The sequence below is a fragment of the Rattus norvegicus genome, chromosome X (assembly GCF_036323735.1).
Source record: "Rattus norvegicus strain BN/NHsdMcwi chromosome X, GRCr8, whole genome shotgun sequence".
In the NCBI taxonomy this organism is placed as follows: Eukaryota; Metazoa; Chordata; class Mammalia; order Rodentia; family Muridae; genus Rattus; species Rattus norvegicus.
This window is the reverse complement of record NC_086039.1, coordinates 156,965,223-156,990,629: the sequence shown is the minus strand read 5'-3', so window position 1 is coordinate 156,990,629 and position 25,407 is coordinate 156,965,223. Positions and strand designations below refer to the sequence as shown.

General features: G+C 38.7%; 1 protein-coding gene across 4 annotated transcripts in view; it reads left to right on the top strand.

The window, feature by feature from the left end:
• Mecp2 (methyl CpG binding protein 2) overlaps nucleotides 1-25,407 on the top strand; it is a 63,501-nt gene that overhangs the window by 5,352 nt on the left and 32,742 nt on the right. For 2 of the 4 annotated variants that reach the window (XM_063279838.1, NM_022673.2), the window contains exon 2: nucleotides 295-418. The exons of 1 other annotated variant lie outside the window; for it this stretch is intronic. In XM_063279838.1, coding sequence (XP_063135908.1) covers nucleotides 393-418 — 26 coding nt within the window. In that variant the 5' untranslated portion in view covers nucleotides 295-392. Of the gene's footprint in view, nucleotides 1-294; nucleotides 419-25,332; nucleotide 25,407 lie in introns of those variants that run through there. One more of the 4 variants, XM_017601935.3, reaches the window with a different exon arrangement.

The window sequence follows — 25,407 nt, the reverse complement described above, 5'->3', positions numbered from 1 at the left end:
GAAGAAATACTTAACCAGAAATCACCACTTGTGGTATGCATTGTAGTTTCAAAGTGTTCCCCAGAGGTGTAAAGACCTCTGATAGTGTCAGTTCTGACAACCATAAATCTTGTTTTTATTTTAGCATTTTATGTTATGTGGCAGTAATTTGCAGTTTATTCTTTGCTTCTAATTAGCTTAGCTGGGAAGTAACATAGTACTTTGTCTGTATTTATCTTCAGAATGTTCCAAAAAGCCTTGGGAAAAAGGTGCAGCTCAATGGGGACTTTCAACTTACAATTTTCTTTGTTTTAGGCTCCATAAAAATACAGACTCACCAGTTCCTGCTTTGATGTGACATGTGACTCCCCAGAATACACCTTGCTTCTGTAGACCAGCTCCAACAGGATTCCATGGTAGCTGGGATGTTAGGGCTCAGGTAAGTAACCTTCCTTTTTTTTTTTTTAGTATATGTCCTGGTTTGGCCATCTGTTTTTAAAAAAAAAAAGGAAAAAAATATACTATTCTTGGACAGTATGAAAGTACCCCAAAGACAAAAAATATAACTGGGCCAAACTGTGCCATATAATAAAAAAAAGTCACTTCCCTGAGCCCTGAAAGTTCAGTTCAGTTTGGGTAGAGTTCCTTGGTAGCCACAATGTGATCTGGGGGGTGGGTGTCAGATTAGAGCTGGAACTGGTGATCTGCAGCTTCAGTTCACCTTGAAGCAGGAGAGTGCTTGTCCTGAGCTCTTCACCTGTGCTGCTGCTCTTACCTAGTGGTCTTCAGCATGATGCTTTCTTTGATTTGGTTTGGGCTAAATGACTTGCAGGTCAATGTTAGCAAACAGTGGTGTACTGCATTTTCAGATATAGGAACTGGTATGTGGTCCCCTAGAAGAGCACCCTTCTGAAAGTGTCATAGCACAATGGAGCCTGTGGTTAATGGTACTTGCTTGCTGAACTCTGATGGAGTGCACCCAGACAGATGTGCAGCTCTTGGGATTCTAGAGCAGGATAAGTGCTTTTAGAAAAGCTGGAAAGTCAAGTCATTTTTAAACCTGACAGATCTGCTGCAGTGTGAACTACTATAGTACCATTGTGTGGACTTTAGTTTTGCAAGAGTGAATTGTTCTGTTATTTCTTATCCTTTATCAGGCTCAAAGCTCTCAAGCTTTTTTTTTAATTAGTAATTATTCCACATTTGATATTTTGTCACCTGTATTTGTGTGATAAAACAGATAAATCCAATTAAATTTTCCTATTTTCTACAAGAGAAAATGTTGACTGTTCACACATGCTGCATTGTGATTCTATTTGAGATTCCCCCTATTAGAATTTTCTGTATCTCTAGATTTATTACACCTCATAAAGCTAATATGTACAGACATACACACACATATACATGCACCAAATGGCTGATTTATCTGGGAGAGTGAGTTTTGGGTGAAGGAGAATAGAAGGAAATGAAGATCATAGCACTGCCTCCAGGTTCTGGATTTGATTCTGTTCCTGATCCTGTGACCTCAGTTGTCATTCTCCTTACTATGATGAGGTATACTCTAAACCTGGCTGATGTTCTTTGTGCTTCACATATTTATGCTGGTGGGACTTATATGGCTAGTGTTTTGTCTTGGGAATCCTACCAAATGTAATAGAAGCAATGATGGGTTTCTTCTGGTAGATGTTTGGCTGGGAGTGGTTTGTGTTTTTTTTGTTTTTTTTGTTTTTCCCGGAGCTGGGGACCGAACCCAGGGCCTTGCGGTTGCTAGGCAAGCGCTCTACCACTGAGCTAAATCCCCAACCCCTGTGGTTTGTGTTTTTTAAAATCTTTTTTCTCAGTTTATGAATGCCTTTAGGAAAAAGGCAGTAATGACACTATACATGTTTCTCCAAAGAAAGGGTGGATTTTTTTTTTAGAAAAATTTCTTACTACTTACAAATGAGAAAAACAACTGAACTGAAATGTTCAAACAATAGAACTTATCTTTTCTAGAAAAGTATATATCTTTTCTTCTTTAAAAAAAATGCCAAGTATGGTAGTATACAACTTTAATACCAGCACTTGGGACACAGAGATAGGTAGATGGATCTTTGTGAGTTTGAGGCCAGCTTAGTTTACATAGTGAGTTCCAGGCTAGCCAGGGCTACATAGCAAGATCCTGTTTCAAAACAAACAAACAAACAAAAACAAACAAACAAAAATGATAAAACTTTAAAGTAGAACTTCTTCACGAGCCAATCATTTTGAAGAATCTATCTAGACTTGGAGGTAATGGTAGGTATTGGCCCATCCAAATTGCCTTTCCAAATGGCAATCAAAATTTTTTAAACCAGTGTTCTTTTTGTTATTACTGAGTTGAGCTTAAGTAATTATTGGCCATTTGTATCTGGCTGATGTGAATTATATGTTCATGTTTCGTACTCATCCTATCTGGATATTTTTTATTAATTTTTAATTCTGTGTGTGTGTCTTTCTGTGTCTGTGGGGTGCACATGGAAGGTGAAGGGGTGCATATGAGTTCAGGTAACTGCAGAGGCCAGAGGTAGATCCTCTTGGAGCTACAATTATGGACAGTTGTAAGCTACCTCACATGAGTGTTCAAAAACAAACACAGGTCCTCTACAAGAATCACAAGTGATATTAGCTTCTAAGCCATCTCTTCAGCCCTCAAGATACTTCTTTTTAAATGGATCTGTAAGAAGCCAGGACCTTGTACTTTCTAGATCCACTTAACTGAATACCTAACCTCCTTGGCTTTCTACTATATAAAATCTCAGGCAGCCCAGTGATTGGCATAGAAGGTTAAAGATACTTCCATCAAGCATAATGACCTGAATTTGATCTCCAGAAGCTACATAGTGGAAGGAGAGAATCAGCTCCTCCAAGTTATTGACTCCCACTGTCCTTAGACTGTAGCACACATGCAACATGGACACTAAAATATATGTTAGGATTTTATTAGCTCTTAGAGTTTTCTGGGGGCTGGAGATAGTGGCGTAGTAGTTAAGAACATAAGAACACTTGCTGCTCTTGCAAAGGGCCTGGATTTAGTTCCCAAAACTCAAAAGGGTTACTCTTGTTCTGGGGAATCCAGTGCCCTCTTCTGGTCTCCAGATGCATGTGGTGCATAAACTTACACTAGACAAAACACATAAAATTAATTTTTATACAAGAAAATCTTTTTCTTCTAAGAGTTAGTTGATACTCACTTTCATTTTCTTTCTGAAAAGATTGATATATTTCTGATGTATACATATTAATGCACCATAACTTCCTGTTTGTCCACATTCTTTTTAATTGATTTTTAAAATTCTGTGTGTGTGTGTGTGTGTGTGTGTGTGTGTGTGTGTGTGTGTGTGTGTGTTAGGCTAAGGGAACATTCGGCTTAGTGGCATGCCTCTTTATTTATGTCTCTCTAGTCCCTAGGTAGTTTTGAGTTAGCTTACAAAATGATGGTTTTATTATAGTATTTTCGTGTATACTCTGTTGCTCATTCTTCCCCATTCCTTTTCATGTTCTCCTGCCTTGTCTTCTGGTCCTCTCTACAGAATCACCCCTCCTTTTCTGGTTTCATGTCACATGTAGTTTATTACCTATTTTCCCTTAAGATTGCCCTGTGTTTTCTCAAATACTGGTTTTTGTATTTAACTCTGAGGTGGGGTGGTTTCTGGAGTATGCTTGGTTTTGTCTTAGCCATTTGGTGAACAAGTCATTCACTTTTCAAATTATTATTATTGCCATCCACATCCAGATCTCTTTTATAAAGCTGCAGTTCTGTGCTCATTGAACACTAATTCCCACTTTCTTCCTTTTATCCCCATCCTTTGCTAAACCACTATCCTACTGGTTTTCAATACCAGTCTAGTGCCTTACTCTGAATGTTAATGCATGTGTGTTTTATGTATTTTGTATGTTTACACATGTACAAAATTATATGGGAATATGTCTTTTACTTGAACCATAAAATATGGCACATAGTTGCAAAACTTGCCTTCTAGTTCATGTATCTTGGAGATTGTCTGGGATTAGTTTATACAGAACCATATCATTCTTTTTAACTGCTAGAATAAAATAGTCTATTTATGGGATATGCTATAATACATTTAATTGATTTTCTATTAATGGATGTTTGTGTTTCTAGTGGTTAAAATGTCATTGACTCCACCATGGTATGGTGGTATACAACTTTACTTCCAATACTTGGAAGGCAAAGGTAATAGAATCATTGCAAATTTGAGGCCAGCGTGCTCTACATAATGAGTTCCAGACCATTTAGAGCTATATAGCAAAACCTTACCTACCTCAAAATGTTGATGCTCTATGTCTTAGTCAGGGTTTTATTGCTGTTAAATAGAGTTTATTGCATGGTCACTATGACCATGACAATTGTTATATAGAAAAACATTTAATTGGGGTTGGCTTACAGTTTCAGAGATTTAGTCCATTATAATCATGGCAGAAAGCATGGCAGCCTACAGGTAGAAATGGTGCTGGAGAAGGAGCCAAGAGTTCTATATCTTGTGCAGAAGGCAAGCAGGAAGAGACTCTACATTGAGCAGAGCTTGAACATAAAAGATCTCAAAGCCTGCCTACACAGTGATATACTTTCCTCCAGCAAGGCCCTACCTCCTAATAGAGCCACTTCTTATGGCTAAGCATTGAAACACATAAATCGATGGGGCCCAAACCTATTCAAACCATCATACTATACATTCGTTCCTGTAGATTCTATTTAGCTCAGAGGCAGGTTTATCAGTAAGATAAAGTTCTAGGAGTGGTTGGTCAAAGGATATATACATTTTAAAATTTCAAAGTATTGCTAAACAAAGGGGTGTAGCCATTTAGTTGTAGACTTTTAGGGGGAAACTATGAATATATAAACACAAATTTATGACTACAGTACTATTTTTAGAGATTAGAGTATAGTTGGGTGAGGAGGAAGTTGTGTTTAGCAGTTAGGACTAGAAACCAAACTTTGGAAGCTTCCATTTCATAAAATATCTCATGTGAGCAGGGCATTTCAGTCAAGACATTTTACTTGATGAGGGGAATTTCAGCTAGTTCCTATTTACGAATCTTGAAGAAAATGGAGTGGTTTTATTTTGGACTATTCTAAGTTGTGGTAGCTTCTTTGTATTCTTGGCTGTAGAGTATCCTTCAGTTGCTGGACCTTCTGCCTACGTCCTGTTTTAATTTGCATAAAGAATATCCTGTAAGTATTTGTGACCAAGTTGCTGTTGCTTTATTTATTGCTTTATGAATGTTGTAGTGTATATAGCAGTACTTTATTCATATAACCTCTATTGATTGTCCATCTGTTATGTGGGGTAACTATACTAGCTACTGAGACTGTCCTTACCCTAGCCTGATGTAGGTGCAGATGGGCAAATGGGCTAGGATTTTCACAACTATGATTGTGAAAAGTATCTGCCACTGAGAACACATAAAATGTTAGATTTATGGGATGGAAGCAGAGAACAATTTAGTTGTCTTTAGTTGGTAGTAAGCATCTGCACAGTAAATGAAACTTTAGCTGAGTCCAGGAGAAAGCATTAGTAGGAAAAGATGATGAATTGTAAAGATAGACAAGAATGCCTGGTAGCTGAGGTAGGAGAGAATATGTGTGGCTGGCTTAGTATACACAATAGGCAGCTGTGCATAGTCAGCTGGGGCCTGAAGATGGGAGCTTTTATGTTTTGGGGCATGTAATAATGATGTTCAGGCAGCTATATACCAGGTGTACCAGGCAACTACATCATACTCTTAAGAAACTACTCTTACCCTGAGGCACCAAGCAGTTCTCTGATCATCTATCCTGTACCATTTCCATAATGAATTTAATCTGGATTTACTCTAAGGCCAACTTCTATAACCTTCCCATTCCACCTATTGGAGCTTCAGGGTTCCCATTATACACCTCCTTATAGAACCTCTTTCTCCCCCCCCCCCATACTTTTGTCCTAGGAGATTGTTAGACACTTAAGTAGGACAGGGCTTCTCCTTTTAATATATTCTCTATTAACATAATAATGCTCAATAGTGCTAGCCTATGAGATGGTCCAGAGCTTGTACAGGAGCAGAAGCTATCTTTGGTATTAAATGGTACTTAGTTCTCTTGTTTTTTTTTTTCTTATTCTATGAAAATATTTTACCACTAACTCATACCCTTAAACCCTTACTGATTTTCATCAGTTGATTTTCTTTTTAATGTCTGAATGTTTTTTGTTTTTGAGACAGTTGTTCTGTGTAGCACTGGCTGGCCTAGATTTTGCAGCAGTCTTTCTCCCTCTACTTTCCAAGTGCTGGGATTACTGGTGGGAACCACTATGCCCAGTAGTTTAGTTTTGTTTGATACTGACTGCATTATATAAGCCAGGCTAGCCTTAAAATCACTATATAACAGAGGCTAGTCTTAAATTACTAGTCATCCTACCTCTACCTCCCAAGTGCTTGGATTAGAAGTGTGTGTCACAAGTTGGGGCAGAGACTGAAGGAATGGCCATTCAGAGCCTGCCCCACCTGGGGGATCCAGCCCATATATATACAGCCACCAAACCCAGATGATATTGCTGATGCTAAGAAGTGCATGCTGACAGGAGTCTGATATAGCTGTCTCCTGAGAGGCTCTGCCAGAGCATGACAAGTGCAGTGGTGAATGCTCTCAGCCAATCATTAAACTGAGAACAGTGTCCCCATTGGAGGAGTTAGAGAAGGGATTGAATTTGCTGAAGGGACTTACAACCCCATAAGAACAACAATACCAACCAACCAGAGCTCCCAGGGACTAAACTACTACCCAAAGAGTACACATGGACAGACCATGGCTCCAGCTGCATATGTAGCAGAGCATGGCCTTGTTGGGCACCAATGGAAAGAGAAGCCCTTGGTCCTGCCAATGCTGGACTCCCCAGTGTAGGGGAATGTCAGGGCAGGAAGGGCTGGGTGGATGGGTGAGGGAATAACTTCATAGAAGGGAGAGGGGAGATAGGGGGTTTATGGATGGGAAACCAGGAAAGGGGGTAACATTTGAAATATAAATAAAAAAATATCCAGTAAAAAAGCGTGTCACCATAGTTGGCTTTATTTTTTTTGAACAATACTTTGATAGTAAACTTGTTTCTTGTCGTGGACTAGGTCCACCCTGATAAGCCAATATTAACAGCACTCCTCTAATTCTCCTAGCCTGGGCTCAGGGACTGAAACTAGAACCTTCTCCCAGATCCTCTGAGCTTTTTGCTCTTCTATCCTCCCTAGGTCATTCTGTGGTTGTTTTCCCACAGCCTTCCTGACCCCTGTACTCTACTTATGTGATAGCTACCTAAATACTTTTTGACCCAGACATAAGTGTTAGCCATCTGCATATTCGTGCCAGCCTCCTTCTATTGAACCCAGAAACAGTCCCAGCTAAACTCCGACTCATGGTAATTTCCCTGCCTCCCCAAGGTAGCCAATCTGCTAAAGTTGATCAGGACACATTACATTCCTTGCAAGGTTTGTGTTGTACATATAGCATAGTATATTCTATAGTGCTTAACAAATTTGCAGGATGCTATTGTATGTGACTCTTTTCTCTATTTTTTTAGAGTATGGTTATATTAATCTTTGCAGACCTTCATTTGTTTCCTTTTGCTATGGAAACATTTTTTAACAGAAATCTAACCAGAGTCTTCACTGAGAATGGATTAGATAGAAGCAAAGATTGACATTTGGTTTATGTTTGCATACTTTGGTCCTGTTAACCAGAAGTTGTTTTTTTTTCTATGTTTATAAAATCTTTCCACACACAAAAAGTGACATCTATATCTAGACTTACCTCCTTGTCTCCTTTGTAACCCTCTATATTTCTACTAAACTATGAATTTAATACTTTTATAGCATGATCTTAATTTTCTCCATGTAAGTCAATTTCGAAAAATCTTGAAATACTTTTTGGCTTGTTTGGGGCTTCTAATAATACCTTGGTGGTCTCCAACCTGGGACCATATCTGATGTATTTTTGTAAATGATTTGAACAGTATATGCTAGTGTTCCTTTTGTTTACTTGCCTAGTCATTGACAGTTGTTCATCTATGTCCAATTCCTGATAATCTTATATCTTCATTAGTTTGCACCTTATAAATGAACAAACAGATCCAGTATACCAAACTACTAAGGGAAAAATACATTGCTTGAGGTAGGTATTAGCATTGCTTTGATGTGTTGTATTCTAATTTTCCTACACATATTTGGTAATTTTAAAATATAAGTTTCCATGTGTTTCTAGGTTTTGTGTTTTTGTAAACAGCAGAAGGTATTAGAGCATATTAAGGACTAATTTGCTCTAATATTTTTAGCTGTTTTTGGAATTATACTTGGCAAAAAAATTAGACGAACGTCTGTAAGTTGTGACAGTTTGGCTTTTGTTCTTTTAAATTCCTAGATAAATAAATATAGTGATTTTGTTAGGCTTGTAAGACTATGGGAATGATAAAATCCAAGTAGTTAGGACAGTTGAAAGTTGTGTTTTTAATAGTTAATTTGTTTTTTGTGTATATGGGTATTTTGCCCGCCTGTGTATTTGTACACAGTATACAGGCTTAGATCCTTGAGGAAGCCAGAAGAGGGTTTCAGACTCTTGGGGCTGGAGTAACAGACAATTGTCAGTTGCCATGTGGGTGCTGGGGATTGAAGCTGGTTCTTCAAAAAAAGAAGCCAGTGATACTAGCCAGAGCCAACTCTAGCCCTAAAGGTGTGTTCAAAGTGGTACTACCTTATTAAAAATGTTAGTGTATCTATTCCTTAGATGTTCTTCCAGATTAATATAAAACAAACAGAAATATGATATGTTTAAGCTTTTTGAGCTTTGTTTTGGTTTTTTTTTTTTTAAACGCAGAGTGTCATATATTCCAGACTAATCTCAACAAAGACTAAAAGTTAAAAGGCATTCTGCTAAGCATGATGGGACATGAATCCAGAACTGGGGAGGTAGAGGCAAGATAGGTCTCTAAGTTCAAGGCTGACATGGTCTGCATAGTGAATTCCAAGGCAGCCAGGACTACAAAGGTAGCCATACTACCTTCTTTCCAAAAAAAAAAAAAATTGGACTAGAGAGAAGACTCAGTACTTAAGAGCACTGACTGCTCTTCCAGAGGTCCTGAGTTCAATTTCTAGCAACCACATGGTGGCTCACAACCATCTGTAATGGGATCTGATGCCCTCTGCTGGTGTGTCTGAAGACAGTGACAGTGTACTCACGTACATAAAATAAGTAAATCTTTAAAAAAATCAAAAACAAAAGTAAAAAATATTCTGATAATTCACCAAAGGAAACTGCTATTCATGTGCTCAGAGATAAGGTCATATTCAGTAGTGGAGTTCTAACATGGTCATATATAAACCTGACTTTAGTCCCCAGTACCACAAGGAAATATATCATTTTTAGATTTTTTTAGATTAAGGGCTTTAAGTCTTAGCTCAACAATTGAGGGGTTTGTGAACTTTGATGGGAAAAACATTTCATTTTTATTCACTGACAGTTGTGGACAATAGATCATTTATCGTACATTGCTTATCTGAAAGTGTAGCTTATTGGTAGGATTTGTGAGGTCCTGAGTTCAGTACTGAAATCTTGGAGATGGGGTAGGGAGATATATCTGTTGTGTTTATTATCCCATGCAACAATAAACTTAAAAAATCATGTTGGATTTGGTGATATATATCAATAACTCAGTACTTGGGACCCTATCATAAGTAAGTAAATAATTAAATGACCAGGGGATTTGAAAAATACCCTAAAAACCTTTAGGATCACTGGGTAAAGTGCTTCCTATATATGAATGAGAATCTGAGTTCTGATCACTAACAAACAGATATGGCAGAGATGAAAACAATAGGATTCTCTGACTAGCCAGCCTAAAGGTCCAAGTTTGGTGAGAGACACTTTCTCAAAAAATAAGGTGGGGGTGCTGAATCGAGCATTCAGTGTTTAAGAGTACTTTCTGTTCTTGCAGGGGGCTTGGTTCAGTTCCCAGCATCTATAGCAGCTCACAACCAACTGTAGTTCTAGAACCATGTCTGTCACCTTCTTCTGACCTCCTTGGCCACCTGCATATCCATGATGCATGTACATACACACATGCACATAAAATAGTAAGACCCTTAAAATAATAAAAATAAGCTGGGAAGCAATAGAGGAAGACACTACCTGCTAACCTTTCACTTCTGTGCGTGTACACATGTACCCATGATAAATAAGTAAAACTTGTAAAATAAGTTATCGGTGGACTAGAGAGATGGTTTAGCAGTTAAGAGCACCCATATCTCATTTTGGAGGACCCACGTTTGTTTCCCAGCATCCGTGTTAGGTGGCTCACAACAACCTGTAACTCTAGCTCCAGGAGATCCAACATGTCTAGTGTCCATGGGTGCTTTCACTCTATACACGCTTAAAAATAAATCTTTTTTAATTTAAGATATCTGTTGAGGTTTGGTCTGTTATTGAGTATTGTAATGCTAGGTGTAGGTTCCTAAGACCTGGTTGCCCCAGAGGTGAGAGAGTCTGAATGTAGACCCAAGTGATGCTGTGTGACCCTGTCGCCAAGTTATTTCTGATTTGTGAGTAGAGATATCTACAGCCTATAGCTGGTCAGAATTGAGATAGGCAGGGTTTGGTGTTCCTGACCTTGGGGTCAGAGCAGACCATGAGGAGAGAGACAAGAAAGTACAGAGAGGAGAAAGACACCATGAGTTAGGAGTCAAGAAAGCATACCCATGAGAACTGGCCAATTGGAGTTAAGAACAGCACAGATGAAACACAGTAAGTATAATAACTCGGGCTTATTAATAGGAAAGTAGATTCTAACAACATAGAGGGTAGACAGCTGCCCAACTCTAGTGCAGATTAAAGCTTATTGTAAATCATAAAAGTTGTGTGTCTTTTGTCTGGAAAGTGAATGATCAAAGGCAGGATAGAAGCCCTGGATTGAGATTAAATATTTCTACAATAGGTATCAGTACCCAACTAAGCAGTTATATAGGAAAAAGACAAAGGAACTGGAGAGATCACTTAACAGTTAAAAGACCACATAACTACTCTTGCAGAGTACCTGAATTTGGTTCCCAGCATCCATGTCAGATGACTCAGCAACTATCTTTAAACCAATCTCCAGGAGGCTCCAAATGCTTTCTTCTTGCCTCTATGGATAGTCACACTCACATGTGCACATCACCTCTCTCCCCTACTTCATAAATATAATTTTAAAAATAAATATTTCTAAAAGATACAAAATGAGGCTAGAGATGGCTCAGTGGTTAAGAGCACTGACAGTACTCTTCCAGAGGTCCTGGGTTCAATTCCCAGCACCCACATGATGGCTCAGAACCATCTGTAATGGGATCTGATGCCCTCTTCTGGTGTGTCTGAAGACAACCACAGTGCACTTATTAAATAAATAAATAAATAAATAAATAAATAAATAAATAAATAAATCTTTTTTTAAAAAGATACAAAATGAAATCTAAAGCTTCCTCTTTTCATCTTGAGATAGTGCCTCACTGTGTTGAAGTGGAAACTTAAGGGTTCTTTGGAAAGTCAGTTGTGTTGGATGGTGTTTTGCTGGAGCAGATATGAAGGAATGTTTTGTTAAAGTGGACACAGGAGAAAGGATGTTCTGCTAAAGCAAGCACGTGAAAGGACATGTGATGAAGGATACTTTGCTGATGACACATTACATACATTACATAGTTGAGCTGCATTTGTCTGGATTCCATAGAGAGAAACACACCAAAAAACTTCTGATGGTGTGCCATAGTTTCTTGCCACTTCCACAGACTCAGAATGATTGGCAGAGTGATACCAGCCAAGACAGATGCACGTGCTGAGGCAAGACCTATGAAGGACACATGATGTTTGGAGGATATAAATAGGACTGTAAGGACAGTGACAGGGCTGAGCTTGCTTGGCTTGCTTATAGAGCTAGCTGTGCCACACTTGTTGATCTCATGTCTTCACTGAGAGGCAAAGCTGAGAACTTCTCTTGGTGTCCCTCCAGGTCCCTCCTGTTGACTTGTGCCAAGGCTGAGGCCTAGCTGTCTCTGCTAGGTAGTGTGACTGCTATCCTGAGTTGTGTTATAAGTACATTTACTTGGTGAGCCACCTCAGCAGTCCAAAAATCTGTTTTTAGTACTTAATGCCACATCAGTGACTTAATATTTAATAGCCTAAAAGTTCATATTAATAGCCTGTGCTGTTGACATTTTAGGTGGATTTTTGTTGTTTTTCCTTTCTTTGAAACAGATCTCAATGTGCTACACAGGCTGACCTCCAACTTGCAATCTTTCTGCCTCAGACTTTTGAGTTCTGAGATTACAAGTGCTGTTGGCATTTTAAATTTTCTTCTAGTTTTCCTTTTCCTTCCTGCATACATAATGTTTTAAGGAGTGAGATCATCTAACATGTGCTATTGTAATCTGCCTTCTTTCCTTAACGTATGTTTAGGTATCTCTGCACAGCAGTAAAATAGACAGCATGAACACTTTCCCCTAAAATAAAGATAGCTCAACTGCATTTTCTTACTCTAAAAATTATAATGTATTTGAACTTGTGATCGTCCTGCCTCCAAAAATAAAAATACATATTTGATAGAAAAGATTTCATCACATATAGAAAGAGGAAAAGTAGATGTTGTCCATAAATTTGCTATGGATTGGTAGCTAACATCAGAATAAGATTTTTATAGCACTATTTTTAGTCCCCACATAACATTTCAATGTCATTTTATAACTTTTCAGGACTGTGCCTTCAGTAAGTGGCATTTCTATTGTTTCTACCTTTTCATTTCTCTCAAATGATGATGTGTCAGCAAGCCAGTGGCACCAACTCTGCCTGTATCCAAGCCTTCCTGAGTCTCAAATTTAATGGCTTCCTTAGATATACTTGAGTTGCCCATTAAATTTAAAGTCCTAAACATAATTCTTAACTTCTTCTTTAACCTTGTTCCTTCTGCTCTTTACTGCATATTAGGAAATAATACCAATATCTAACCAGTTACTCAATCCAGATTTAAAGAGTCAGTCTTGATTCTGCTCTTTCCTTCACCATCTTTTAATAGCACTTCCTATGAGACAAGCTGCTTCATCATTTTCACTGCCAAGATCTCAGTGTAAGCCACAAATCGCCTCTCAGATGGATACAGCAGTACTTTGGATGACATGTCAAATAGCATCCTCATTGACATCCTTACATGATGAAGGTTTTGCATACTCCATGTGGAAGCACATGCAGTACATTAAGTTACCACCATTCATTCATCCCACAGTGGACTGAAATGTCTAGAGTAGCCCAAACACTGATTTAGGCAATGGATAGGATGATCATAAAGCTTTAGTAGAGTGTCAGATATAGACATAAAATAATTATACAATATTTAATTATGCTTAGAACAGTGGTTCTGAACCTATGGGCTATGACCCCTAGGAGGTGTCAATTGACTTCACAGGAGTTGTGTATCAGATGTCTTGCATATCAGAGAGTTATATTATAATTCATAACTAGCAAAATTATAGTTATGGAGTAGCAAAAAATAATTTTACAGTTGGCAGTCACCACAACATGAGGAACTGTATTAAAGAGTCACAGCATTAAGAAGGTTGAGAACCACTGGCTTAGAAGGACAAATATGACTCACTATCCTTTTTATACTGTCGGGAGAGCTCAGCCTTGAGTGAGTTAAGGAAGTCTTTCCAGAGGAGGCACAATGACAAAGCTGGGAACTGGTACTTGAGTAGAAACAGGCAGGTTGTAAAGGATGGCTTTCTATGCTGAAAAAAGCATGGATAAAGGTTTAGAGTTTAGCAGGAGCTTAGCAGAGCAAAGTATGGGGGAATGTTGAGAAGTGGTCGGAGAGATGACAGCAACTGGATCATTTAGATTTTGAGTATTGACATCAGAGTGGTAGGAAACGTGAAGGTTAAGGTTTTGGGGGTTTGAGATTTAATTTACAAAATAATAGATTCAATTATGGTATTTTAATATATATAAAAATTTGGTCATATTAACTCCCTTGTTATCCACAGTTATCCGTCTTGCTGGTTGTCATCTTTTTCCCTAAAAGCCCCCTTCCCCTTCTACTTTCATGTCTTCTTCTTTTAGACTTATACTTAGGAGAGAAAATATGGTATTTGTCTTTTTTTTCCTTTGAGACAGAGTCTCATGTACTCAGGGTTGGCTTCAAATTTCCTATGTAGCCAAGGATGACCTTCAGATCTTCCTACCTCTATCTTCTCCAAAGTATGGGAGTTTCAGGTCTGTATCACCATGCCAGGTTTTGTCTTTCTGAGTTGGCTTATTTTAGTTCTCATATAAGTGACCTCCTTTTTTGTCTATTCTTCCCTAGAATTTTAGAATATTCTCTTTTTCCTCTGTGTTCTGAAATTTAAAGGGACTGTGTCTTTCATTTCATTGTTCTAGGGATTGCTCAATGAGAACACTTTTGTCTCTTGTCATCTTTTTAAACAATTTACTTCTTGAGCCAGAGAGATGGATGGCTTAGTAGTTAAAAGCACTTGTTGCTCTTGGAGGGGACCCAGGTTCTTTTCCCAGCACCCACATAGTACCTCACAACTGTCTGTAACTCCAGTTCCAGGAGGATCTAATGTCCTTCTGCTGTCCTTCATGAGCACTACATGCATGTGATGCAATTACATGAAGGCAGGACAGCCATGCATATAAAATAAAAAATATATACTATGCTTTTTTCTTTTAATTTTGGAATGGTGGATTGTTCCTTTATCAACTTTTCTGGAACTCACTTTGTAGGCTAGGCTAGCCTGGAACTCAGAGATCTGCCTACCTCTTGCTCCCGAGTGCTGGGATTTGAAGGTGTGTGACACTACCACCTGACTTCTCAATTTTTCTTTTAATTTCCATTTATTGAAATATGTATTGAAATTCACTCTCTTCATTTTCTGAGCCTCTATTAAATGCTTTATTTTATTCTAACCTTTTCTTTTCTTTGAATCTTGTATGCCCACTGCCTAGAATTGACAGTACTCCTTTGCTGATAGTTTGAAAGGAATTCACAGATACAATGGCATTTTACTCTGAAGTACATCTCCTAAAAATTATTATATTTTCCAGTCAAAGCACATGCCTGGGTCACATCTAAAACACTTAATAACTCTACATGTTATCAAGCACCTACTCCAATTTCAGATTCCCTTGAAATGTCTCTTATTCCTGTGAGTTAGGCCACAAAGCAATTACATTTTATATATTTACATTGCATTCAAGTTTTCTTCCTTTGTCTATTTTGACAGGGACATCTTCCCTGCCTCCACTTTACTTTTGACAATGAGTCTTTAAAAATTTGTTATTGTTGTTTTAGATTTCTTTGTTTTATTTTATATGTATGATTCTATTGCTTGAATGAATGTATGTGTGCCAATTATGTGCTTTGTGCCCCCAGAAGTTAGAAGAGGGTATTGGATTCCCTGGAATTGGAGTTCTGAATGTTTGTAAGCTGCCATGTCAGTGCTGGGAATTAAACCCAGGTATTCTGCAAGAGCAAGAGTTAATCTTAACTGCCAAATCACTTCTCCAGCCCCCAACACTGACTTTTTGAAGCATTCATCCCAGGCAACTCACATTTTACATTTCTCTCTTAATATAGAATTTGACTTTTATCCATTACATTAATTGTGAGAAAGTAGGTCGGCAGGCTTGTCTGGGTTAAACATTCACAGCAGAATCTCTTACAGGAAGTGTAGGGTATTCCATCTCACATCAGATCACGAAGCACTTAATGGTTTGTCTTAGGTAGTATATGAAGTTACATTTTCCTAAGTGGTTAAAGGAGATGACTAGCCACGGGTGGTCGATCCCTGTAATCTCAGCATTCAGAGACAGAGACGGACTGGATCATGACTTCAAGGCTAGCCTGAGATACTGATTCAAAATAACAAAGCATAAGAGCACACAGTGTGCATATACACACTGAAGGTAGGTGATGACTGCCAAATCTCTTCATTATTTTTTTCTTTTTTCTTTTTTTCGGAGCTGGGGACCAAACTCAGGGCCTTGTGCTTGCTAGGCAAGCGCTCTACCACTGAGCTAAATCCCCAACCCCAAATCTCTTCATTATTAATGTACAGTTTTTCTATTGTAACCAACAGTAATCTATTTGGTTTAGCACCAAACACATATCTTTGTTTCCAACAGGTATTCACTTGATGACTTTAGCATTCATTTATAATCCTTACCTGATCTATCATTTTACTATGTGCTATAAAATTATGGTTTATCTAATTCTGTCACCTTACAATTGCCATCCTTCTATAAAGAATTATCTGTGTGGAGGAACTATTTCCCCCCCAAAAGTTATAGATTCTTTTTCTTTAAATATTTATTTATTTTATGTATATGAGTACACTGTAGCTGTCTTCATAAACACCAGAAGAGGGCGTCAGATTTCATTACAGATGGTTGTGAGCCATCATGTGGTTGCTGGGAATTGAACTCCAGACCTCTGGAAGAACAGTCACTGCTCTTAACCACTGAGCCATCTCTCCAGCCCAAATTATAGATTCTTAATCTTTGTGTTTAATTACTGGATTAATTACTAAACTTTAAAACAAGGTGTTAGTGATTTTTGGTGACAACACATTTGTTGTTAATGTTTTTCGTGTTGATATGGACTCCTGAAATTATATTTATTAGAAATTTTAGAATTCAGCCAGTCTGTGGTGGTACACGTTGTTAATCCCAGCTAAAGAGGCAAAGGCAGGTGGATCTCTGAATTTGAGGACCGGCCAAAACTGTACAAAGAACTTGTCTCAAAAAATTAGAAATTTTAGAATTCAGCACAGTCATTGTTTTGTCATCAAATTATTCTAAATTTAGTCATTGAAGAACCTCTTTATATTGCTGCCTATGCTCTCTTCTCACCCTCTTATTAACTACTCTTAGAGCAATTCTTTTGTTTTCTAGCACCAAAAATTCATCCCAACATGTGCTTTTTCTGTCCCAGAATTGACTGCAAGAATCACTGGTTCATTTTAGTGGTGACCACTATTTAGACCCCCATATGTGTGTACCATATGTGATTTTTTTTTTTGCTGGGTTAGCATCATATCTAGGGGCTGGAGAGATGGCTCAGAGGTTAAGAGCACTAGCTGCTCTTCCAGAGGTCCTGATTTCAATTCCCAGCAACCACATGGTGACTCACAACCATCTATAATAGGATCCGATGCCCTCTTCTGGTGTGTTTGAAGAGAGCGACTGTGTACTCACATAAAATAAATGAATAAATCCTTAAAAAAGAAGCACACACACAACTGGGAAAAAAGCACATCTAGACCCATTGGGTGAACAACACAAGGAAAGTTATTTAATTTTTTTTTAGAAAAATCATGATTGTATAATAAAATCTTCAAAGACAGTTTTTAGCTTTCAGTGGTCTTTAACTTATGCCCATATATTTTTCTTCACTAAAAAAGTTGATTTCTAACAATGCTAATATACACACTTACTTACTTTTTATGTAATAAATATAAAGTTATTACAAGGAACAGAAGAGATGGCTCAGTGGCGAAGTGTACTTACATCTCTTACAAAAGACCTGGTTCTCTTCCCAGCATCTACATGGTGGTTAATAACCATCTGTAACTACAGTTTCAGTGGATCCAAACCCCTCTTCTGACCCCTGCCAGCATCAAGCATTCATGTGATAGATGCATAGACATGGATGCATGCATGCATGCATGCATATATACACACACATACACACACAGGCACACACGCAGAAACACACACACACAAACACACACGTATAGGTAAAACACTCATATGTATAAATTTAAAAATAAAAAATTTCAGAACTAATAGCAGAACTAACAAGTTGATGCATAAGGTTTTTTTTTTTCTGTTAGAGATTTTACTAAGGATGTAAAGTCAGGATACATATATACAGAAATTACCTGGTATATCCACCTGGGTTGTGATGATACAGGCCAGAGGTTGAAGGATCTCTGTGAGTTGTGAGACTACCTTGGTCTACATAGTCCATTCCAGGACTACATAGAAAGACCCTGTCTTAAAACAAAAATCACTTGGGAGTGTTTGCTTTTGTTAGTGGTAGAGTAGTTCTTTTTGCTCTACTTTTCTTATAAGTACTCAAACCTCTGATACACCATGTATATATAATTCATAAGAATGTCTTACAGACTGTGGTCCTGCTACTCCAGCAATGGCTGTCTACCAACAAAAGGTTCAAGAACCCATTAGTCATTCAGTCCATGAGACTTGATGTCTCTACTGGTCTTTAGTATGTGACAGAATTCCATAGAAGTAAGTTCTAATGCCGGTGAAGGAATGGACTTACCACCCAGAGGAGGAACAAGCAGTCAAAGAGAGTAAGCTTCCTTCTTCCATGTCCTTTACACAAGCTGCCAGCAGGTGTGGCCCAGTTTAAAGGTGGATCTTTCTCAAAGATATGGATTAATGGTGGCTCTTCCCACTTCAAATGATAAAATTATGAAAAAAAATCTCTCGCAGTTATGCCCAGCTGCTTAGTTAAATCACAGATGTGGTCAAGTTGACAACCAAGAAGATCGATCACGAATCCACCTCTTATCAACATGACATTCAGCAATATCCTCTTAAGTTGTGCATAATTTCCAAATGAAAACGATAACTAGGTCATAATTATATCTAGCATGATTAACTATCCCTTCTACAACCCCAAATACATTATAAATTTTAGAATAGGTGGCAGTGTCTCCTGAGAGATACTCTTTTAGTATCTAAAACTTAAGTAGAACCATTAATATTCTCTTAATTGATGTTACATTACATGATAAAGAAATAGAGGAAAGAGTGCAAATATCTACACAAAGATGTTCTTCACAAAAGTTGACAGAAACACTGAAGTCATGACTGCAACTAGTCATGTGGCATTAGCTGGTATTTATAACTTCCTTCCTCTGCTACCCATTCTGTATTTCCTGCACTGTCATTAAGCAACTCAGCTGGTCTTTTCCTGGAGGCGTGGCCCATACCTTCCTTCCTGAAGGGTCTGTACCCTTCACCATCCTGCCTGGATTAGGTGTTATACTTTGCTATTGGCTTTAATCACAGGACATGGTAGCACCAAGGGATGCCTTCAAGGATCTCTAGCACTTGAGACAATCTTTCTTAACTCCATTGTGGAGAAACAATCCAATCCCCCTTAGTAACCAGCCACCCTTTCTAACACTGTTACTCCTTTCTTAGCTATTAGTTTAAGGGCATCAGAAGCCCAAAATGGCCAGAGGGAAGTCTGAACTTCCAGTTTAATGGAATATTTGTTAAGTCCCTAGTCAGGAGCGCTCCCAACTCAGGAATCAAAACTTCTAGGTCAGCAGAACTTAATGTCACGGAAACAGGAAGCAAACATTTTTCTAGTGGGTTGCTAGGGGGAATAGTGAGTGGAACTATTTCTTTTTTCCACCCCTCGATTCTTGTAACTATGGATCCTGGGAATGGGAGAAACTGTACCATATATTGATCACTGACTCAAAACATATACTGCTTTCTGAAGAACCCTACCCCAATCTTCCAGGATGCTGCCACCTAATTGGCACTGTAACTGAACCTTCAAAGGGCTATTCCATGTTTCTATCAGATGCTTCAGGATGATGGGGAACATGGTAAAACCTGTGGATTCCATGATTGTGGGCCCATTGTCACATTTCTCTGACTGTTAAATGAGTCCCTTAGTCAGAAGCAATACTGTGTGGGATACCATGACGGTGGATAAGGCATTCTGTAAGTCCACGGATGGTGGTTTTGTCAGAAGCATTACATGCAGGAAAAGCAACTGCATAACAAGAGTAAGAGTATCTACTCCAGTGAGAACAAAACGTCGTCCTTCCCATGGAGGAAGTGGTCCAATGTAATTAACCTGCCACCAGTTTGCTGGCTGACCACCTCAAAGAATGGTGCCCTATCTGGGACTCAGTGTTGGTCTCTGCTGTTGGCACATTTGGCATGCAGCAGCAGCTTTCGCCAGGTCAGTCTTGGTTAATGGAAGTCCATGTTGTTGAGCCCAAGCATAACCCCCATCTCTGCCACCATAGCCACTTTGTCTGTGTGCCCACTGAGCAATGGGCACAGGGGATGGCTGGGGAAAGAGGCAGACTGTGCACAGAACTGGTCATCTTCTCCACTTGATTATTGAACTCTCCTCAGCTGAAGTCACCTTTTGGTGAGTATTTGCATGGGATACAATATCTTTACATCCTTCCATTTAGAGAGATGTATCCACATCTTTCTCAGATGGCTTTCTCACCAATTTTCCAATCATGTTCTTTCCAAGTTCATGACCATTGAGTCAGTCCATCAGTTCAATCCATGAACCCCCGAACAACCACACGTCTAGATATTTCTCCTTCCAAACAAAATATATAGCCATGTGTACTGCCCTGAGTTCTGCATACTGTTGAAGATTTCTCTTCACTGGTGTCTTTCAGGGCTGTCCCAGAAAAGGGCTGTAATGCTGCAGCTGTCCGCTTCTGGGTGGTGCCGGCATAATGTGCAAAACCATCAGTAAACACCTCATAGGTGCATGCTTAGCTGCAGACAGAATTGTAATGGGGGTAGAAATGATAGGCATTTGGGCAACTTCTTTATGTAACTTGCCTGTGCCTTCAGGGCCTGCTCAGGCCCATCACATATATACTTACATTTGATAATGGATTGTTGCTGTATACATTCTTCTTCATGACTTGGTAGGTCAGATAACACCCAGCTCATGTCACATGGCAACTTGGTGGCCCATTGTCAAATATTCAGCTTCCACTAAGGCCCAGTAGCATGCCAAGAGCTGTCTTTCAAAGGGAGAATAATAGTGGTAGCGCCTTCCTCCAGATTCCCAAAGGTCTCTTCTGTGATTCACCTATAGGAGCCTGCCAAGGACTCCAGACTCCATCCCTCTCTGCCTCTGATACACAAGTAGGATCACATGTTGTCTGCCAACAGAAGGTCCAAGAATCCAGTATTGTTAAGTCCATGAGACTTGATGTTTCTCCACTGGTCAATAGTATATGCAGAATTCCATAAAAGTAAATTTAATGCCAGTGAAGGAACCAACTTGTCAGCCAGAGAATGAAAGCTACCAGTAAAAAGAGTTAAGTTTCCTTCTTTCCTGTTATTTATATAGGCAGCTAACAGAAGGTGGGGCCAGATTAAAGGTGGATCTTCCCACCTCAAAAAATACAGATTACAAGTAGTGTTGGCATTTAGTCTAGGCTGTGCCCCACAGTTGTCTGGCAACATCCAGCTGTGCCTGACTCACTATAAAAGGGGCTGCTTGCCCCCTCCTCTCTCTGTCTTGCTCTTGTTCTCTCTTTCTCCTGCTCCCCTCTCTCCCCATTCCCCTCCCCCTTCTCTCAGCATGCTTGTGGTCTGACCTCTACCCCCACCCCACCCCTGGCCTTTCTCTTAACTCCCCTCCCCGTGCCCTGAATAAATTATTCTATTTACCTTGTCCCTCAGGGAAAGGGATGCCTCAACCTGGGCCTACAAGGCACCCCTTTTCCCTACACCATACCTCACCTCCACCAAACATATTCCTTCTCTTTATCTTTTTATAAAACACAGCAAGTAGGTTGTCCCTCTTCAAATGACTTATTAAGAAAAAATCCTTCACCTATGTATGGAGCCTCTTGGGTTTTAGTTAATTCTAGATGTAGTCAAGTTGACAAACAAGAACGGCTACCACACTAGGTATAGTGATACATACCTATAATCGTAGCACACAGCAGGGAGAGGCAGTAAGATCTGAAGTTCAGGGTTCTCCTTGGCTACCCAAATAAATTCAAGGGCAGCCTGAGATACATGAGATTCTATCAAAAAGAAAACAACTTGACAAAAATTTAAAATAACTACTTAGGGCACTGGAGAATGATCAGAAAAATGCAGAAACTAGTGCCAAGTGGATCATTTGAAGAAGGATACTTCATTGGAGTGAATATCCTCCTTATATTGACTGCACATGTGATAACTATCCAGTAAGTACTCACTCAGCAGACAAGCTATCTTGGATAGAAACACATAGTCTTGGATTGAGAAATTGGAATTCAGAGTAGCTACTATTCTTAGGATCTGAAGGTAGAAATCAGGCAAAAAGCAAGAGGCTCCAGTTCTTCCTTCACGTAGACTCTACCAAACTCTAGCTTAGACAGAAAAACTCAAGAGGTTTCAGCTATTGCCTGCCAAGGTTAAGACAGTTTGAAGTTTGAGTTGAACCACGTTAACTACTAAAATTTAAAAACTAGAGTGCTTGGGCTAGAGAGATAGTTTAGTATTTAAAGTGCTTTGAGTCCCCTCCCCCCAATACCCATGTAATGGCCAGGTGGTTATGACTGCTGGTTATCTCAGACTTCAATACAAACACGTACATCATACACAGACATGACAAGAAAATAAAAATCAGACCTCTTTATTAGAAGGTAACAGATTTCTGTAGAATAGGAAAGTGCATCACTGTGGTTGGGTGAGAAAAAAATGGGGAACTATAACTGTTACTCAAGCAGGAATCAACATTTTTTTCCATAAACAGTAGCTATTTTTAGCTCATCTGATTTGTTGCAACTATACAACTCACTATTGTAGATGCAAAGGCATCTAGCAAAAGCATGGATATAGCTATAGCAAAGAATATTGTTACAAAAACAATTACTGAGTCCAATTAAGCCAATAGGCTACATTCTGCTCACCTTTGTTCAAAAGAAAATACAGTCATTGGAGACCCACCCCAAGATAGCCTAGATACTGGAGTCAGCAGAGAAAGATTTCAGAGTAGTTATTATCAAGATATAAAGAAAAAAGTAAACCATGTCTGTAATGATGGAACAAATCAGTAGTCCTAAATCCATTCATATTACCAGTTGCATTAACCATAAATAGACAACATTTCTGACAAAAAAAAACAGATTATAGAGTACATTAAAAAGCAAGACCCAAGGCCAGGCACATGTACTCTTAATACCAGCACCCAGGAGGCAGAGACAGATGGCTCTCTGAATTCAAGGCCAACCTAGTCTACATATTGGGTTCCAGGGCAGTCAGGTATACATAGTGAAACCTTGTGTTAAAGGAAGAAAAGGAGATTGAAAGGGTAATACTATACACAAGTAAAGGAATGTTGGGGTGACAATAATAATAGTTTAAAAAGTGGACTTTGAGATGCAGCATGTTAACATAGATAACAAGACATTTTAAGAGCTGTGGATATGACTCCATTAGGACACTTGTTTAGCATGTGCAAAGCCTTGGTTCAATACCAGTCCTGAAAAAAAGGATGCATTTTAAAATGATAAGGGATAATTCATTGGGAAGATGTTAACATTCATAAATGTACACATGTCCAAGTACAGAGCTACAAAAATGGGAGAAAATTATGAAGATTAAAGAAATCCACAATAATTCTGTTTGGGAATTTTAATTCCCTTTTTGGTAATTGATAGAACTGGAAGAAAAATTCAGTGAGGGTATAAAAGGTCTTAGCATTACCAGTTACCCTTAACCTCATTACAATTCACAGAGTAAAATCATTGACTACAGCATACCTATTATTACCAAAGGAGAGTGATAAATCTCAGTACTTTATTCTTTACTGGACTGTAAAACAAATCTTAGTAAATTTTGAAGCTTGATTATATTCTCTGATCAGAGTGAAATTAAGTTGAGAATTGTAACTATAAGATACAGGAAAAGCCTCAAGTAATTGAAAATTAACACATTTCCTAAGTTACTCATGAGTCAGGAAAAATCCCACAAAAATTAGAAAAGATTCTAATTATGAATTACAATGAAAATAATGTAAGATTCATTGAATGTGCACAAAATATCACTTAGAAGGAAAACTAACAGCTTTAAGTAAATTTTTTTAAAACAAGAAAACATGGCCAGGTGGTGGTAGCACACACCTTCTTCCAAGGCTGGAGTTACAGATGGGCTACTGCACCTACCTGGCATTTTATGTAGGTTTCTGGGGGTCTGAACTCTGATCCTCATTGCTTACTTGCACGGCAAATGTGGCAAATGGATAAGGGAAACTTTTAATGGATAATTCATAAAAGGAATTTGAGTCATAGCATAGGAATTAGTGAAATGCAGATTACAAGTACGCTGAAATGCCACTGTACATCCACTGGGATAACCAAAGTTAAAAACTGATAGTAAGGGCTAGAGCTTTTGATTAGTGGTAAGAGTACTGGCCTGGCAGTGTGGTGCTGTAGGTTTGATTCCCAAACAAAAATTCCTGATAACACCAAATGTTGCTGATAATATAGAGTAGGGCTGGCAAGAAAGATGCCAGGGAACTTCCCATTGCTGTGTTTGTCTTGTGTCTTGGTAGGAGTGTCTGTTACACAGCTGCAAAAGTCATTAGATGGCACACTTAAGATTTATATACGTCAGTGAGTGTAAATTTTAACTTAAAAAAATGAAGTAAAATTTTCAGTTTAATGACATGATTGCCAAAGTGTTTGTGAATTGTCTTAGTGTTTCTGTCGGTGAGATGAAACACCATGACCAAAAAGCAACTTGGGGAAGAAAAGGTTTATTTGGTTTACATTCACACATCGTATAGTCTGTCATCAAAGGAAGCTAGGACAGGAACTGAAACAGGGCAGTAACCTGGAGGCAAGAGCTGATTCAGAGGCCATGAGGGTACTGCTTACTAGCTTTCTCCTCCTGGCTTTCTTATAGAACTCAGGATCACCAACCCAGGAGTAATACAGCCTACAATGGGCTGGGCCCTCCACATCAATCACTAATTAAGAAAATGCTCTACATCTGGATCTTAGGGAGGAATTTTCTTAATGAGGCTCCCTCCTCTCATGACTCTAGCTTGTTTCAAGCTGACATCAAAACTAGCCAGAACAGGGATGAAGTGATTCTTTTGTGATGCATTTAAAAGTGTATAAGACCAAAATTAAAGAAAGATAATCTGATAGATTAATAGATGGGTGAATGCTGTGCTCAGTCTTTTTGTTTTTTCAGTTTACTTTCACATACTCTTTCCACCCCCATCAGCATAGTGATCTTCTTTTCCTCAGGCTGCAAGAAGGTATATTTTATTCTTCCCATTGCTGACTGACTCCCTTGTATAGATAGATGAACAATACTTTTTCAGTCTGGCAGTTTCCTGTGAATGGACATTTGGGTCATTATAGACTTCTCTTCTAGGAAATGATGGCATATTGGAAAACACTGTACAGTACATGTGTTGTACCTAACCTATTTTTAATTTCTGAACTCTTATAATCTGTTTCCTCATTGTATATGATTCTCTTGTGGGATTTCTCTAAAATATTTTTTGCTTTCTCTAGGGACAAAATTGGAGTCTATATGATACTGATTCTCTGAACCTCCAACCCTGCCCTGAAGAGCTTCTGGGATTGGGG